Source organism: Armigeres subalbatus, chromosome 3, assembly GCF_024139115.2.
Source record: "Armigeres subalbatus isolate Guangzhou_Male chromosome 3, GZ_Asu_2, whole genome shotgun sequence".
In the NCBI taxonomy this organism is placed as follows: domain Eukaryota; kingdom Metazoa; phylum Arthropoda; class Insecta; order Diptera; family Culicidae; genus Armigeres; species Armigeres subalbatus.
Genome location: NC_085141.1, coordinates 53115727 through 53133477, shown reverse-complemented (window position 1 = coordinate 53133477; position 17751 = coordinate 53115727). Strand labels below are relative to the sequence as shown.

The 17751-nt window shown below is 39.0% G+C and overlaps 1 protein-coding gene across 9 annotated transcripts in view; it reads right to left on the bottom strand.

Annotated features, from left to right (window-relative positions):
* The window catches only part of LOC134225165 (spectrin beta chain, non-erythrocytic 1), a 257521-nt gene that overhangs the window by 28023 nt on the left and 211747 nt on the right, over positions 1 to 17751 (bottom strand). For all 9 annotated transcript variants that reach the window (XM_062705018.1, XM_062705017.1, XM_062705019.1 and 6 more), the window contains one exon: positions 5817 to 5933. In XM_062705018.1, the coding sequence (XP_062561002.1) occupies positions 5817 to 5933 (117 nt within the window). The remainder of the gene's footprint in view (positions 1 to 5816; positions 5934 to 17751) is intronic.

Here is a 17751-nt window from a genome sequence, read left to right as displayed (position 1 = left end):
GATGATTCTCGCTTTGTTCTCGCTCATTTTGTGTTGGGGACCGTACAGCTGTGTAGAACACGTTGAAATGCATCATCAGAACAAGCGTTTGGGGCGTTTTAAAAGAAATTTATCTTGAGATACAGCCTCCCGGTCCCGGAACAGGGACTTTTCCATTCTCTTTTGGATTCAATCTCTGAGTAGGAGTAATTTACTCACCCGTATTTCGCATCATCCCGGGCAAATGCGTGCTTTAAAAGATGGAGTCATTTACGCTTCCACCGTATTCCGGGCAAATGCGTGCTTTAAAAGGAGGATGCATTCACTCTTTCGCATTATTCCGGACAAGCGCGTGCTATAGAAGAAGGAGACATTCACTCTCACACCTTGATCCGGGCAGATACGTGCTTTTAAAGAAGGAGGCATTCACTCTTTTGCATTATTCCGTACAATCGGATACTTTAAAAGAAGATGTCATTTACCCTTTCGCATTAGTTCAACTTCAAGCAAATGCGTGCCTTAAAAGGAGGAGCCATTCATTGTTTCACATTAAAAGCCTCGCAAATAGGATACGTTTGCGTTGCGTTTGACAGTTTTCCCAGGGGAAATGTGCCCCATATATCGAACATCCCAGTAATTTCACGTAGAAGTGCAAATGACTCGTCAGCTTCTATCAAATCGAGAATCATGTCAACATTCTCGTTAATTGACCTGCATTCGGACACGGCTCGCACTGCTATTGCTTATTTTAAGCTTACCAGTTGTTACACATTGAAGATGATGTTATTCCCAAACTTCATAGGTATGTTGGTTCTCTGTGTATTATTACAGCTGACGTATACAGTGACCTATAACGGAGTAGCAACCGTGGGCGGTCAATCATGCTCATGCTCATGTGGCAATAATTATTTTCACCCAAGTACGCTAAACAAAGCTATTTTCTTTAGATCTCTGCCAAAAAAGTAAATGTTAGTACAGCTTTGCAATAATCTAAAGAGAAACTAAACAAAGAGAGCTTCTCTTTTGCACATACAACGTTTTCAAAAATCAGACGAGAATTGACTTCAAGCATTCATTTTTTTCTTAGCATTTGCCAACGAAAAAAAGCCCATCTTAATAGACATGAAACTAATTTTCAAATAAACGCCCTTAAATCTAGCGTTTTATTGTTTTATTTTTGCGTTTATTTTATGTACCTTGTTGTTAAACGCAAAAATTGCAATTAAAAAAGAAGAATTTTGCATAAAGAAATCAAAATGTTCCACGGAAAAAAAATACAAAATTTCCATAAATAATTCAATATTAGCAATAAACAATTCAACACACGCCGACTGGAAGATGCCACGGTGAAACGGTCCTTCGTTGAAGAACTGGAGACGCGTGCTGCAGATATTCCGGAAGGTGGCAGCGTGGAAGACCAATGGACCGCCATCAAGAATGCCTTCATCGCCACTAGCGAGAACAATCTGGGCGAACTGCGCACCCAGAGAAAACAATGGATCACCGATGTGACCTGGAGGAAGATAGAGGAGCGAAGAGAAGCCAAAGCCGTGGTAGAGCGATCAAAAACCAGAGGAGCCAAAGTCTTAGCCCGTCAACGATACGCGGCTCTTGAGAAGGAAGTAAAACGCTCATGTCGACGGGACAAGCGAGCATGGGCAGACTCTCTGGCCGACGAAGGAGAGAGAGCCGCCGCAACCGGGGACATTCGCCTCCTCTACGATATCTCACGACGCTTAAGCGGGGCGAAGATAAATGCAACGATGCCTGTGAAAGACGCGAATGATCAGTTATTGACCGGCCCAACTGACCAGCTGAAACCCTGGTTCGAGCACTTCGAACAACTTTTTCAAGATCCAGCCAGGCCATCACCACCTCGGCACAATCTGCCTGCGGCGTCAATACCGAAGCTCCATCACTGCTAGAGATTCAAACAGCCATCCAAACCATGAAATCGAATAAAGCCCCAGGGGTCGATCGCATATCAGCCGAGATGCTCAAAGCTGACCCCATGACATCCGCTCAACTACTGCATCGTTTATTTCGTAATATCTGGGACACCGCAACTTTTCCGGTCGACTGGATACAAGGTATCTTAGTGAAGGTGCCCAAAAAGGGTGACCTGACTCAACTGTATGCGATAACTGGCGAGGCATTATGTTGCAGTGTACCGTTTTCAAAGTTCTATGCAAATTTATCCTAGCCCGGATTCGGGAGAAGATCGATGCGACTCTCCGGATTCCATGCCGGAAGATCCTGTGTGGACCATATTGTCACGCTCCGCATCATTCTGGAGCAGGTCAACGAATTCCAAGAGTCCCTTTACTTGGTATTCATTGACTACGAAAAAGTTTTTGACCGTCTCAAGAGACGCAAGGGGGTTCCAGAGAAAATCATCGACCTCATCGAAGCACAGTACGAGGCCTTTTCGTGTAGAGTGCTGCACAATGGGGTCCTGTCCGACTCTATCCGGGTCGAAGCTGGTGTGAGGCAAGGATGTATTCTATCACCGTTACTGTTCCTCATCGAAATCGACGAGATTCTGGTAGATGCGATTGAACGTCAACCAAACCGCGGGCTGTTATGGCTGCCTATAACCATGGAGCACCTAAACGACTTCGAATTGGCTGATGACGTTGCACTCCTCGCGCTACGGCGCGCTGATATGCAGAGTAAGCTCAACGACCTTGCCGAGCGCTCCTCTTCGGCAGGTTTAGTCATCAACGTCAACAAAACCAAATCGTTGGATGTAAACACGGTGACTCCTTCCAGTTTCACAGTAGCCGGGCAACCAGTGGAGAATGTTGAAAGCTTCCAATATCTTGGTAGCCAAATGGCGTCAGATCGACATAGGCGCACGGATCAAGAAAGCAAGGGCTGCCTTTGCGAGTTTAGGAATCATCTGGAAAAACAAACAGATAAGTGAACGCACCAAAATACAAAATTTCAACTCTAACGTGAAATCTGTGCTGTTATACGCTAGCGAAACATGGTGTGTATCAGTGGAGAACACTCAACGGCTGCAGGTGTTCATTAACAGATGTCTGCGGTATATAATTCGGGCCTGGTGGCCTCACAACTGGATCTCAAACAACGAGCTCCATCGTCGTTGTCACCAGAGGTCGATAGCAACAGAAATTCGGGATCGGAAGTGGGGCTGGGTCGGCCACACTCTACGTAGGGGCGGAAACGAAATCTGTAAACAAGCATTAGACTGGAACCCAGCGGGACATCGCAGCAGAGGCAGACCCAGAGGCCATGGCGGCGAAGCCTCAATAAAGAAATAAAAGAAGTGGACCGAAATCTAACCTGGCAACAGGTTAAAGCGATAGCCGGGCAACGCTCAGGATGGAGATCTTTCAAGTCGGCCCTTTGCACCACCGGAGGTGTACAGGATCCATAAGTAAGTAAATAAACAATTACAAAATTTTCCACAAAATGAATATTTTTTCCATAAAAAATTTAATCTTTTTTTTTTTAGAAAATCCAAAATCCAAGGTAGCCCCCGAAATCAAAAGAAGCCCCGCACAACGGTACTATAAGGATTCAATCACGAATTACATAACGCCCAAATTGACAATTTTGAACCCCCACCCACTCTCTCTATGAAAGCATTCTGAAACTTGCATGGACCCCCTATTGGGGCAGCAGGGACTATGTCCAAGGGCTTTACGACTCCTCTCCACGGCCTCTGCGAGTTAGGGGGCCTGTCTAGGACGTGGTGGGGTTTGGCAGTGGGCTCTGTTAAACCTCTACAAAAAGCTACATGTGTCCGCAAGCAGGTCCTATCAAAGCGACCGTGTGCCGCTCAAAGCGCACAGGAGCCCAAAGAGTGCCAATTGGCTTGGGGAGTGTCCCTAATTCGGTAGGGTAGTGCATTTGCTGGTCCAGCAGAGAGCGAGTGATCTGCTTGTGTTGAGACAGGAGTATCATAGTGCGTCACCACTATTGTCACCTCGAAACACGGCAGAAGTTTGAGTGTGTACTGTGCATGCCGAAGGAGTGTCGTAACGTAGTATCGTTGATTGGTCCCTACATACCGCTATTGACACCTCGAGGCATGACAGTGGAGTGTTAGGGTGACCACCCAAATAAGACTCACATGGAACGAGTGATATTTGAAGAAGCTGCTTTGGCGGAAGGGTAGTAGTGGGTTGAATCACACACCGACAGTGAGGCAACAAGTGGTGCACGGAGAGTACCCCTACTTCGGTAGGGTAGTGCGTGGTCTGCTTCGGCAGAAGAGCTAGTGATCGGCCTGTGCTGAGGAAGGAGTGTCGTTACGGGTAACCGCTATGGTCACCCCGAGGCATAGCGGAAGTTTGTGCATAGACTACACTGAGGTAGGAGTGTCTTAGCGTAGTATCTTTAGGCCCAGGCAGTTACCGCTAGATTCCTCGAGGCATGGCAATAATGGAGTGTTAGAGTGAGCATCCAAGTAAGTCTCAACAAATGGTGTTAGTGCCAGTGTGAATGTGTACATTAAGTACAGCCTATCCTCCAGAAGTAATGCTGGAAAGCTGTCCCGGGGGGAATTATGGTTGGAGCCCAAGGAGGGTTTAGTGGGTGAGAGTCCCACACTCCAGTACACTGTCATGTGGTAGGTTGGCAACTACTACGCGTGTGCTGGGACAGTGCAATAGCATTTCTCTTGGTAAAAAACCCTATCATCATCTAAAGCAGTGATCACCAAGCCTGTTTCTTCACTTATTTCTCCATTCTTAGATAGAATTTCAGATTATTCAAATGGCCTTTCCTGATAAATTTGGGTAAAGAATCAAATCCTTGAAAAAAGACGCGGTAAAATAGTGCCATCTGTGATATTCGACAGTCACGTGCAGCCCACGGGCTGCTCTTTAATGATCGCTGCTCTAAAGCGTTATTATTGATATCAGAATGGGCCTAAGCGAAAAAAATTATTCCAGAGGGGGAAAATTTCAAAACTGATGTGATGTATCGTATCGTACTGTGTGGTTCTTCGTAAAAAGGTCCATCAATCAGAAACTAACAAATATCTCGGAATTAGGACGAGGTGTTCCTTTCGTAGACATGTTTCGGATGCGGTATGTTTCATATTCGATTAACAATGACAAGTGGCGTCCGTCTCCTTAGAACTCTAGTTTAATGAGTGCTGTGTAAGCATTGACTGAGCCGTGCTAAGCATAATTGTCCCATGTCGTTTTTTACGATGCCATTCCCACTACGCTAGAGATGGCGCAATTTCTCAAGCAAGTTATTTCTCTATCAGATATCATGGCTAGACTGGTCAGTTATCCTAAACCAAACACTTTGTTGGATACTTCTGTAAAACGGCAGGGTAATAAGAAGCGCATAACCTAAAAATGACATGGGACAACTATGCTTGAGACAATACGGCAGTGATGCAAACATATTTTTTTATTCTCAACAACAAGTCGATAACAAACACTGAAGAAGTTTCCAAGTAGGAAATGAAATACGTATCTGCTTGTTGATACATAAAAAAAAGTTAATAGTGGAAGTAAATGGAAGAATAATAGTCTTTTAACCTTGTAGCATTTCCCCTAAGACGCTCTAAAATAATTAATCATAATTAATCAACAACATTATGCTATCCCAAATAAAGCCGTATGACGAAGGTCATAAAACCAATTCACCTATTTAATTCACCTAAAACTAAATCCGCGCGAAGCCTCAAAACCGTGATGTAAATCCGCGTAGTCGTAATAATCCTGCACTATGCACCCCTAGGGATGCTTGTTACGAGTGAGTGTTACGAATTAGATGAATTCGCCTAGCAGGGATGATTTCACTGATGTTTAAGTAATTTAGGTAATGATAATAAAGCTATTACTTACCACGTCTATTTCAATCTCCTGAATCTGAAACCGCAAAATGATGGTCCAGATCAGACCCAGAATCAACCGGGGGTTGTGATCGACGATATCTTCTGCTCCAATGGACTCGAGGCGGACCTGTAAATCAATGATATTGAAAAAATAATTGTTTATTAGATAATATTTTAACGGCTGATAAAATTAAAGCTAAAAAATACGAGGATAATTATTTCGCCGCAGTTGTATTGAAATAGAATTGTATACGATTGGTCTTCAGCACTTGTTCCCGCAGGTCGGGTTGGGAAAAAGTAGAATTTGAAAAATTCATACCGTTAGCCACTGTAGTGTGAGCAGACCACTTGTGCGCTGGTTTATCTCAGCATCTGTTTGGTATCGCCAAAATTCCCCGAATCGGTGCATGAACCTATTCCACGCAGCATAAAAAGCAGCCGCGATACAGCGGCGGAAAATTACCCGAACTCAGAATAACAATGAGGCTCGACGAAAGTTTAAAGTAATTAACCTATTCCCGCGGTCGGTTGGAGGGATCCGGGCGAAGATATGAGCGAGCCGAAGGAAACGTAAACAAAAACAACTCTGCCTGCCGTTTCTTCGGTCCACAGACCATAGGTCCCCCACAGCATTACGGAACTGTAGATGGATGCTGCATGAAAGCGCGCGCTTGCCTCGCCTCTTTGAAATTCAATGAACTGATTCTGTTTTTTGGAATTGGACGCTCGGTCAGCACTCAACAGTAGGTAGTAGTAACAGCAACAGCGTCATGTGATGCGTCAAGTTGGAACAAAAGGGGAATATGGCCACGAAGGCAAGACTAAAGTGTAATTAACAACAAAACACATAAATAAATGTATAAAAAATAGATAAACCAAAAAACCTAGAGGTTGAAATACGTATCAGTAAAAATTACAATCAACTAGAACTAGAGGAATACTGAAATTACAAACACGTTTTCTGATTAATTGCATATTATTCGGCAACTCGGCCGTACGAAAACCATTTTTTTGTTAAATATCTTGGCTGTGCATATGCACAGCATATGTTTCGAAATGGACAAATTGATATGAAATTTGCGAAAAAGAATCCACGTGTCTTGGAGGGACTCGAACCCTCAACCTCCTACTCTCTAGATAGGCGTGATAACCCCTACACAACAAGACCACTTAAAGGTCACGTTTGCGGAAAAGCCATCAGAATCCGAGTACCAACCTCCACCGCGGTTAGCTCTCTTTTTTGCAAATTGAATGTCTTTCGGATGCTTGATTTGTCCAATCTCCACATGTGCTTTACTGTTGTATACTGTCGCTTGACTGTGGATATACAACAGTAAAGCACATGTGGAGATTGGACAAATCAAGCATCCGAAAGATATTCAATTTGCAAAAAAGAGAGCTAACCGCGGTGGAGGTTGGTACTCGGATTCTGATGGCTTTTCCGCAAACGTGACCTTTAAGAGCCAGTTCGCGAGAAGCGCGACCCCCTCTTGTATCGATATTCTCCGATTTGGATGAAATTTTCAGGGTTTGTTCATATATGTAAGAGAAGACATTTAGCAAATTTTCAGATTTTTTCATTGAGGGGAAGTGGGGTAAAACGGCCCTTCAAAAAATATTGTTCAAAAATCGCCAAAACCAAAAAAATGCAATAACTTTGGCAATGAGTGACCGATTTTGTTTAAATTTTGCACGCTCTTTCTACTCAATTAGTACTTTATACCAAGTGGTTAATAGGGTTATAAAATTGTTTACTTTAGGAGAAAATTGACTTTTTCGATAAAAAATGGTCGTTTTTCCAAAGGGAATATTTTTCACCAACAGATCTAGGATAAAAAACTAAACCCGTAAGGCAATTAAGGAACTAAAGAGCTTTCATCTCATATATAATTCAGGAGCGCCAACTCAAGAATTTCTAAGAAAATCGCAATTTTCTACAACACTGTTTATTCTTAAGAAAGTTCGCACAAATTTTGACCCTACTTAAGTTGATGTTTTCCGATATGGGAAAAACTGTCCAAACTTTTTTGTCTAAGTTTAAATTAAAAATCAGAATTTTCCATTAGGGGAGTGTAGGGTAAAATAGTCCTTTAAAAATAAATGTCAAAAAATACATAATTTTTTTATGTGAGTTCTAGCAGAAAATACATAAGTTTAAAAAAACTGTTTCTTCTTCCTTTCAATTCATCTATATTTTTCGTCTCAATAGATACGTATATCCTTCGCTGATCTATATTAGATGGCAAACTATTTGCAGAACAATTTTCAACAGAAGTAAAATAGGACCAAAATAATATAATATATAATATAATATAAAATACGGGAAAAACCTTTTTTTCCACAACTAGCTGATTTTTTACACGAAGAGCGTAACAATGTAATGTGTATACTATTGAATAGGATAGAGTATCAATTGTCTGACGATTTGAAAACACACCCCTCATGAAAATACTTCAAATTTTAGGATACACGTTTCTACACTCATAGATTAAGTATATAAATTGTAGATCGCTTAATGAATTAATTAAAAGATTACCAAGCAAAACTGTTTTATTCTCGGCTCAATTTACACCACCTGAAAGTGCTTGAGTACCTCAACAAGACTGTGTAGTTGATTGTAAAAAGGATGCCTTAAATATCAGCCTTTTCCTCTTGAAATCTTTACTAACCTTATATGAACATATTTCCAACCAACCATAAGGCGTGGTTTGCTATGAAGTAGTACTTGGGTAGTAACAGCTTGCAATACTTTTTGAGAAATCTATCTATTGCTTTTTTCACCGAGAAATAGACTACCGTGTTGAAGTACCAAAACAAATGTTCACACTTCCGAATGGATGGAAACTAGCTAAAGCATTGGATTGTGCTGTACGTCGTTCTTGAACCATCGTTCTTGCAGTTAAGACATCACTCATATATGGAGGAACTGGTGGGAATATATTTTGGTGGGACAATATTTTTGAACGGGGGTTTAAGACGGCGCTAAGTTTACAATACCTCCGCCGGAATATTATAGAAATGACATGACTAGTTGACCAATTCACGTTATTTTTTTAGATTGAGAGATTGTGAAGGATTTAATTGTTGACAGATAAAAACCCATAAAAATACTAAGCTTGGAAGAATTTCGAAGCAAACTAGCAAAATCACTAGATTAGTTGCCAGTTGGGTCGGAATAATCATATCTAAGAAGTGTGATTACGATTATCTTGTTTCTTAATATTATTTATATTTGTACATCTATTTTACCCCTCTCTCCCCATCCCAATATTTTGCCAAATAGTTTCATCTACTTATAGAAATAAACCTTGTAAGTTTCAGCCAGATGCTGAAACATCGATAAAATGGAGTTGCGATTCTCACAAACTGGCTTGCAAACAAACAGTGCAATGTGCAGAAACTCATATTTTAATGGATTGTTCTTAAGTCGGCGCACTGAAATAAGTTTCAATAAGTTTGATGTATATTCTGCTTGAGCTCACATATAAAAATTTATGAATTTTTGACATTTTATTTTTACAAGGCTATTTTACCCAATTTACCGAAATTGCTCATTTGTCGTTAAGAATTATTGTTTTTTTTCGCATAGCTGTAAAAGAAACATCAGTACCGGTACCCACATTAATTGTAGCTTATTCAAAAAAATATCAACAAGCACGTCCGCCGAATTCGTTCATTTTTGTTTCAGTTTGCGAAAGACGTGCTAATGTTTAAGGTACTTATTTTGGTCCTATTTTACTTCTGTTAAAAATTGTTCTGCAAATAGTTTGCCATCTAATATAGATCAGCGAAGGATATACGTATCTATTGAGACGAAAAATATAGATGAATTGAAAGGAAGAAGAAACAGTTTTTTAAACTTATGTATTTTCTGCTAGAACTCACATAAAAAAATGATGTATTTTTTGACATTTATTTTTAAAGGACTATTTTACCCTACACTCCCCTAATGGAAAATTCTGATTTTTAATTTAAACTTAGACAAAAAAGTTTGGACAGTTTTTCCCAGATCGGAAAACATCAACTTAAGTAGGGTCAAAATTTGTGCGAACTTTCTTAAGAATAAACAGTGTTGTAGAAAACTGCGATTTTCTTAGAAATTCTTGAGTTGGCGCTCCTGAATTATATATGAGATGAAAGCTCTTTAGTTCCTTAATTGCTTTACGGGTTTAGTTTTTTATCCTAGATCTGTTGGTGAAAAATATTCCCTTTGGAAAAACGACCATTTTTTATCGAAAAAGTCAATTTTCTCCTAAAGTAAACAATTTTATAACCCTATTAACCACTTGGTATAAAGTACTAATTGAGTAGAAAGAGCGTGCAAAATTTAAACAAAATCGGTCACTCATTGCCAAAGTTATTGCATTTCGTTGGTTTTGCCGATTTTTGAACAATAATTTTTAAAGGGCCGTTTTACCCCACTTCCGCTTAATGAAAAAAATCTGAAAATTTGCGAAATGTCTCCTCTTACATATATGAACAAACTCTGAAAATTTCATCCAAATCGGAGAACATCGTTGCAACCTCCCTTGGAAAGGGGGTCGCGCTTCTCGCGAACTGGCTCTTAAGTGGTCTTGTTGTGTAGGGGTTATCACGCCTATCTAGAGAGTAGGAGGTTGAGGGTTCGAGTCCCTCCAAGACACGTGAATTCTTTTTCGCAAATTTCATATCAATTTGTCCATTTCGAAACATATGCTGTGCATATGCACAGCCAAGATATTTAACAAAAAAAACGTTTTCTAAAGTATTCAGTATTCGGAAATTGTACGTTTTCAGGAGTCGGAAATTTGATTAATTTGGAAATCTTGTACAGTGTTGGTCCGATTTTGTTTACCCACGATTTTATCACGTTTTTGACCCAATTTTGTCACCACAAAAAAATGAAAATTTGAGCCGATCTTTTCATTTTTATAAATAATACCGCGAACAACAATGATTTTCATGAAATAACCTTAACCGTCTGTGGTTTATTATGGATCACTTCCAAGTACCTCTCAAGGATTGTGTAAGTTTTTTCGACAAAAAATAACGGGTACCCTTCACGCATTTTGCCTTTCCAAGCAATGCATAAACTGTTTTATGTTAGTGGAATGATTTAAAAAAATGAAAATTAAAAAAACGATTCTTTCACATTTTCTATTTTATCACCCCAAAATTCACCAGGGGTGATAACATCAAAATATTACTGTATTATCTAGACCAACATTAGAAAAGGGCGTAACAGCCAAAATTTATTCCTTCTGATTCTTTGTCTACATATACAGCTTTGTATGCAGACGAGGAATCAGAAGGAATAAATTTTGGCTGTTACGCCCTTTTCAAATGTTGGTCTAGTTATAATGTCAATTGCCATTTAATTTTAATTTTTTTAAATGTTCCGCACAAATTTCGGCTCTCAAATAACAGATTGAATCCAAATATTGTTCAATGTTCCCTTCACCCATAGTTTCCCTACATCTACAATAATGATCGCTCAAAGATTGTAGTACCGTTCGTGCTCCAGCATGGTTTCAAGAATTTAGAACGCGAGAAATTAACTCTTGATCGGTGGTAGCATTGTTTATCTGAATTCATTTGGTTTGATTGTTTTTTTTTTGTTTTTAATATTTTGTTCTGATGATGACGCATTCTCTGGAAAGTGTTTTTTATAACAATACAGTCAGTTTTTAACCCTAAATTTTTACACTGAAATTGGAAAGAGAATCAGTAATTTTATTTCAGCACGACATTGACGACAAACCATCGGCGTAGCCAAATCACAGAAAACCTTATGTACTTATATTCAACACTTTTCGAAACGAAAGCGAGTACAATTTCGCCGACAGGCTGCGTCAGGTTCATTTGATTCCATTTCCAGTCTCATAAAGATCAAATTTGATTCCGACTGAACGGTCACACATTTTTCATTATTCAATTCGCGCTGTTTTTTGATACGCCGACAAGATCGCCGATCATCAGCTGCCTGCGTACAAAAAAAAGCAAGCGGCGGGGGCGGAGCTGGGGATCGTGTGTTTGCAATGAAGATTAAGCACGTTACAATCGGCCGCCTGCCTATGAAATGGAAGAAAGCGATTGGAATGAATTAATGAGTAAATATGGCGAATAGGAATTCAGCAATGTTGATGTCCATTTATTGCTCACGTTTTGTTTATCAGTTCGGGCAATACAATACTAATGAGCTTTCATATTATTGTACATTGGACTTACGAGTTCGTAGTTCGTGTTTTTAGTGGAAGATCCCTGAAATAAGTTTTTTAACATATTTTTTTTCAAAATTGCACTTAAGGAAGATAGATTCAGTTATTTTTATCAATTCACATTTATTTGCAATCATTTGAATGCATTGCAGCAGTTTTCGAAAAAAAAATTTTTTTTCTTTGGGAAAAATGGAGGCAAAAAATAAATGTTTTTGTGGAATCTTGATATTTTAAAGCTGGAAAAATTATTTCAAGACCAACATTTGAAATGGGCGTAATATCAAAAAAATATTCCTTCTGATTCTTCGTCTACATATATAGCTTTATACATAAAGAGAAGTAAATAAGTAAGTAAGAAGGAGTAAATTTTGGCTGTTATGCCCTTTTCAAATGTTGGTCTAGATTAGGAAAAAAATCATTGATTTACTTTATTGCATTGAGGCTGGTTTACAGTTCGGAAAACGTGTCACGGGATTTGATCCCCCATGCATTTTTAGAGTGGGATTTACGGGATTTTGGCTATGAAAAAACAAAAATCCCGCCTCTTTGGAAATACATGGGGGACCAAATCTCGTAAAACGTTTTCCAAACAGTAAACCAGCCTTAACAGCCGAATGCAACATGTTGCGAGGAAATCGACTGCTGCTTTGTTCCAAAAAGTATGTATACAATGAGAAGACGTGTCTAAAAAAATGGACTAAATTTTTCACTTTTGCCTTACTCGTAAGTTTAGTTTATGTGAAGGCTAAAGGATCGTACTAAAAATCAACCTTTGATAGATGGCAGTTCGATTTATTGACATTATTGTTTTATGACAACATCATTTTTATGCACCCCGTTTATCTAATTTTAGAGCTTGCTAGTCAACCAGGCAGACGTTGTCCTGCGTATTAGACGAAAATGTGCTTTGTGAACTTACAAAGCGAAACATCTATACATTAGCATTAGCATTGAGCAATTCGCACAAATTCGTAGGTGATACAAACCAAGACTATTGTACGAGAGTAGCATCACTTTCATCCGTTACCACAGATAATGATTTGGGACTAATCACTACCTCTTAGATGAAAGCAATACACTCTCCTCTCCAATACTCGAGATCTGTCCTGGCCACGTCCTTGCGAATGCTGAGGAAGGGGAAGGATGGTTAGTAGGGTGGTTCAAAAAATCGATTTTGCTCCACAGTGCTCATCTGATTCTTTACCATATTCTGAGTGTCCTCTGAAAATTTGAGCTCATTTGGATTAAAACTGATTTAGCACAAGCCGTTTCAAGTTTGCATGCAAATTAGTATGGGGAAATTTATTTTTTCATTATACTGTTAATGACGCTTCCCCATCAAACGCAGGTAAAAAGAAAACCTGCATAGCTGAAAGGAATACTCAACAGCTTTCACTCAGTGAAAACCGCATCTCAATTAATCGTTCCAATAATTAGTAATCGAATTTAATCTATACCGTGGTTCTCTGGAGCTAATTGCATAACTCATCAACAGGCAACATTGCTGCTCGTGGCGCGAAAGATAGCACACACAAATTCAGGCTACTATGTTGCACTGCACATTTCAGTGATGCCTTCAAAGAAGTTTAACGATCATGACTAAAGATTCGCAATCTGTCTTAAAATCGATTACTAATTATTGGAGCGGTTAATCAATATGCGATTTTCGTTGGGTGAAAGCTGTTGAGTATTCCTTTTAGCTATGTAGGTTTTCTTTTAACCTGCGCTTGATGGGGAAGCGGCATTAACAGTATAATGAAAAAATGATTTTCCCCATACTAATTTGCATGCAAACTTGAAACGGATTGTGCTAAATCAGTTTTAATCCAAATGAGCTCAAATTTTCAGAGGACACTCAGAATATGGTAAAGAATCAGACGAGCACTGTGGAGCAAAATCGATTTTTTGAACCACTCTAATGGTTAGTTGGACACCTACTTAAGAAAGATGCTGAGAACTCTACGACCTCTCATAGGTGCCACGGGAGGTTTTGGGATTGTGTGGAAGGTTATAACAGTTGGAATCGTTCTGGTAGAACGTAAAACACAGAAAGAACTTAGATAGAAATACAAAGGAGGAAATGGACGAGCCTGCACAGCAAAAAAAATATTAATATGCCGTGACGTAACTTCACGAGATGTACCTAATATTTCTATGTAAAACTAGATTTAACGTATTTTTACGTCAAATTGATCCATTTATACATCGCGCAACGTAAAATCTGATTGGTGAAAATGTTTTTATGTCTGCGCTAAACTAGCGTAATATTACTTGTTTACTTACAAAATATTACATTAGAGGCGATATATTGTGCAAAATATATGTAATATTACGTAACCGAATTAGAACTGTCAGTCAGTCAAGCGATAAGTTCTCACTTTTAATTGTTAGTATTCCGGTCACCGGAAGCAAAAAGAAAATGTTATTGCGGAAAAGATTATCAAGTGGATTATTTTTTATGGATACTCGATCGATAATTTCAGCGAGACATCAGAATCCCTTCCGGTACAAAAGAATCCATCAGGTAAGTTATCTCCGATGTACGGAAGCTCCTACAAATTTACAATTTGTTATTTTCAAACTGGTGGTTCCATTTTCGTTGCAGGACAATGATCCGGCGGAATTATGCTGTAGATCATTTGTCGATCCCAGTTCCAAGGAAGGAAGCGGAATGAAATCCAACCACAATGTTGGAAACGGACTGAGTACGGGTAAACCGACCCAGTGAGGCAGAGGAAACGAAGACAAAGCCATCGGATTGCCAATGCAAACCAGCAACAAGCGGGTAACATCTTCAAAGCAGGAAATAATTCGAATTGATCTAAAATCAATGTGCTAGGTATTTGTTTATTTTTGAATTGTTTTTATTTGTTTTCTGATCACATGGTCATGCAAAATCTAAGCAGCTGTTCAGACTGTTCAGTTTATACCTACGTGTTGTAAACGATTTGCCGATATTTTCGAAATGAATAAGAATATTGTGATGTTAACCTATTTCAAGTGAAGTGCTCCGCCGGACACGCATATGAGAAGCAGGCGAAATTCAAGTTTTCTGTCAATTAAAACACGTACGCACTAAAAATTTGAAATCTAAAATTAATAATTTAAATTTATATGGAAGTTTACTATTTTTTAATAAAAACAAAAAAAAATCACAATTTGAAAACTTTAAAAATTTAAACATTTAAAAATTTGAAAATTTAAAGATTTAAAAATTTAAAAATTTAAAAAATTTGAAAATTTAAAGATTTAAAAATTTAAAAAATTTGAAAATTTAAAAATTTAAAAATTTAAAAATTTAAAAATTTAAAAATTTAAAAGTTTAAAAATTTCAAAATTTAAAAATTTAAAAATTGAAAAACTTTAAAAATTTAAAAATTGAAAAATCAAAAAATTGAAAAATTCAAAAATTTAAAAATTTAAAAATTTAAAAATTTAAAAATTTAAAAATTTGAAAATTTAAAAATTTTAAAATTGAAATATCAAAGAATTGAAAAATTTAAAGAATAAAAAATTAAAAAATTTTAAAATTTTAAAATTTTAAAATTTTAAAATTAAAAAATTTAAAAATTTAAAAATTTAAAAATTTAAAAATTTAACAATTTCAAAATTTTAAAATTTTAAAATTCAAAAAAATTAAAATTTTTAAAATTTAAAAATTTAATAATTTTAAAATTAAAAAAATTAATGATTTAAAAATTTAAAAATTTTAAATTATGAAACGAATTCCTTCTGAAGTTCCTCCAGGCATTCCTTCGGATGTTCCTCCAGGAATTCCTTCAGAAGTTGCTCCAGAAACTCCTTCGGAAGTTCCTCCAGGAATTCCTTCGGAAGTTCCTCCAGGAATTCATTCGGAAGTTCCTCCAGGAATTCCTTCGGAAGTTGCTCCTGGAATTCCTTCGGAAGTTCCTCCACGAATTCCTGCGGAAGTTCCTCCAGGAATTCCTTCGGACGTTCCTCCAGGAATTCCTTCGGAAGTTCCTCCAGTAGTTCCTTCGGAAGTTCCTCCAGGAATACCTTCGGTAGTTCCTCCAGGAATTCCTTCGGAAGTTCCTCCAGGTATTCCTTCGGAAGTTCCTCCAGGGATTCATTCGGAAGTTCCTCCAGGAATTCCTTCGGAAGTTCCTCCAGTAGTTCCTTCGGAAGTTCCTCCAGGAATTCCTTCGGTAGCTCCTCCAGGAATTCCTTCGGAAGTTCCTCCACAAATTCCTTCGGAAGTTCCTCCAGGAATTCCTTCGGAAGTTCCTCCAGGAATTCCTTCGGAAGTTCCTCCAGGATTTCCTTCGGAAGTTTCTCCAGGAATTCTTTCGGAAGTTCCTCCAGGAATTCCTTCGGAAGTTCCTTCAGAATTTCCTTTGGAAGTTAATCCAGGAATTCCTTCGGAAGTTCCTTCAGGAAATCCTTCTGAAGTTTCTCCTGGAATTCCTTCGGAAGTTCCAATAGAAATTCCTCCGGAAGTTCCTTCAGGTAATCCTTCGGAAGTTCCTCCACAAATTCCTTCGGAAGTTCCTCCAGAAATTCCTTCAGAAGTTCCTCCAGGAATTCCTTCGAAAGTTTCCCCAGTTAGTTCTCCTGAAGTTTTTCTGAGAATCCCTCCGGAAATTCCTCCAGTAGTTTCTCCACCAGTTCTGGAGGAACTTCCGAAGGGATTCTTGAAGGAACTTCCGAAGGGATTCCTGGAGATTCCGAAGAATTTCCTTGAGGAACTTCCTAAGGAATTCCTGGAGGAACTTTCTAATGAATTTTTGGAGGAACTTCCTGATGAATTCTTGGAGGAACTTCCTAAGAAATTCCTGGAGGAACCTGTGAAGGAATTTCTAGAGAAACTTCCGAAGGAATTCTTAGAGGAACTTCCGAAGGATTTCCTGGAGGAGCGTCCTAATAAATTCCTGGAGGAACTTGTGAAGGAAATCCTGGAGGAACTTCCGAATGAATTCCTGGAGAAACTTCCGAAGGAATGCCAGGAGAAACTTCCGAAGAAATTCGTGGAGGAACTTCAGAAGGAATTCGTGGAGGAACTTTCGAAGGAATTTGTGGAGAAACTTCCGAAAGAATTCCTGGAGGAACTTCCGGCGGAATTCCTGGAGAAACTTCCGAAGGAATTCCTGGAGGAGCTTCCTGAGGAATTCTGGAAGAACTTCCTAAGGAACTTTTGGAGGAACTTCCGAAGGAATTCCTGAAGGAACTTCCGGAGAAATTCCTGGAGGAACTACCGAAAGAATTCCTGGAGGAACTTTTGAAGGAATTTCTGGAGGAACTTACGAAGGAATTCCAGGAGAAACTTCCGAAGGAATTCCAGGAAAAACTTCTGAAGGAATTCCAGAAGAAACTTCCGAAGGAATTCGTGGAGGAACTCTAAAAGAAATTCGTAAAGGAACTTCCGAAGGAATTTGTGGAGGAACTTCCGAAAGAATTTCTGGAGGAACTTCCGAAGTATTTCCTGGAGGAACTTCCGGAGGAATTCATGGAGGAACTTGCGGAGGAATTTCTGAAAGAATTCCTGGAGGAACTTCCGGAGGAATTCCTGTAGGAACTTTCGAAGGAATTCCTAGAGGAACTTCCGTAGGAATTCCTAGAGGAACTTCCGTAGGAATTCCTAGAGGAACTTCCGTAGGAATTCCTGGAGGAACTTCCGAAAGAATTCCTGGAGGAACTTCCGAAGGAATTCCTGGAGGAACTTCCGAAGGAATTCCTGGCGGAACTTCCGAAGGTATTCCTGGCGGAACTTCCGAAGCCATTCCTGGAGGA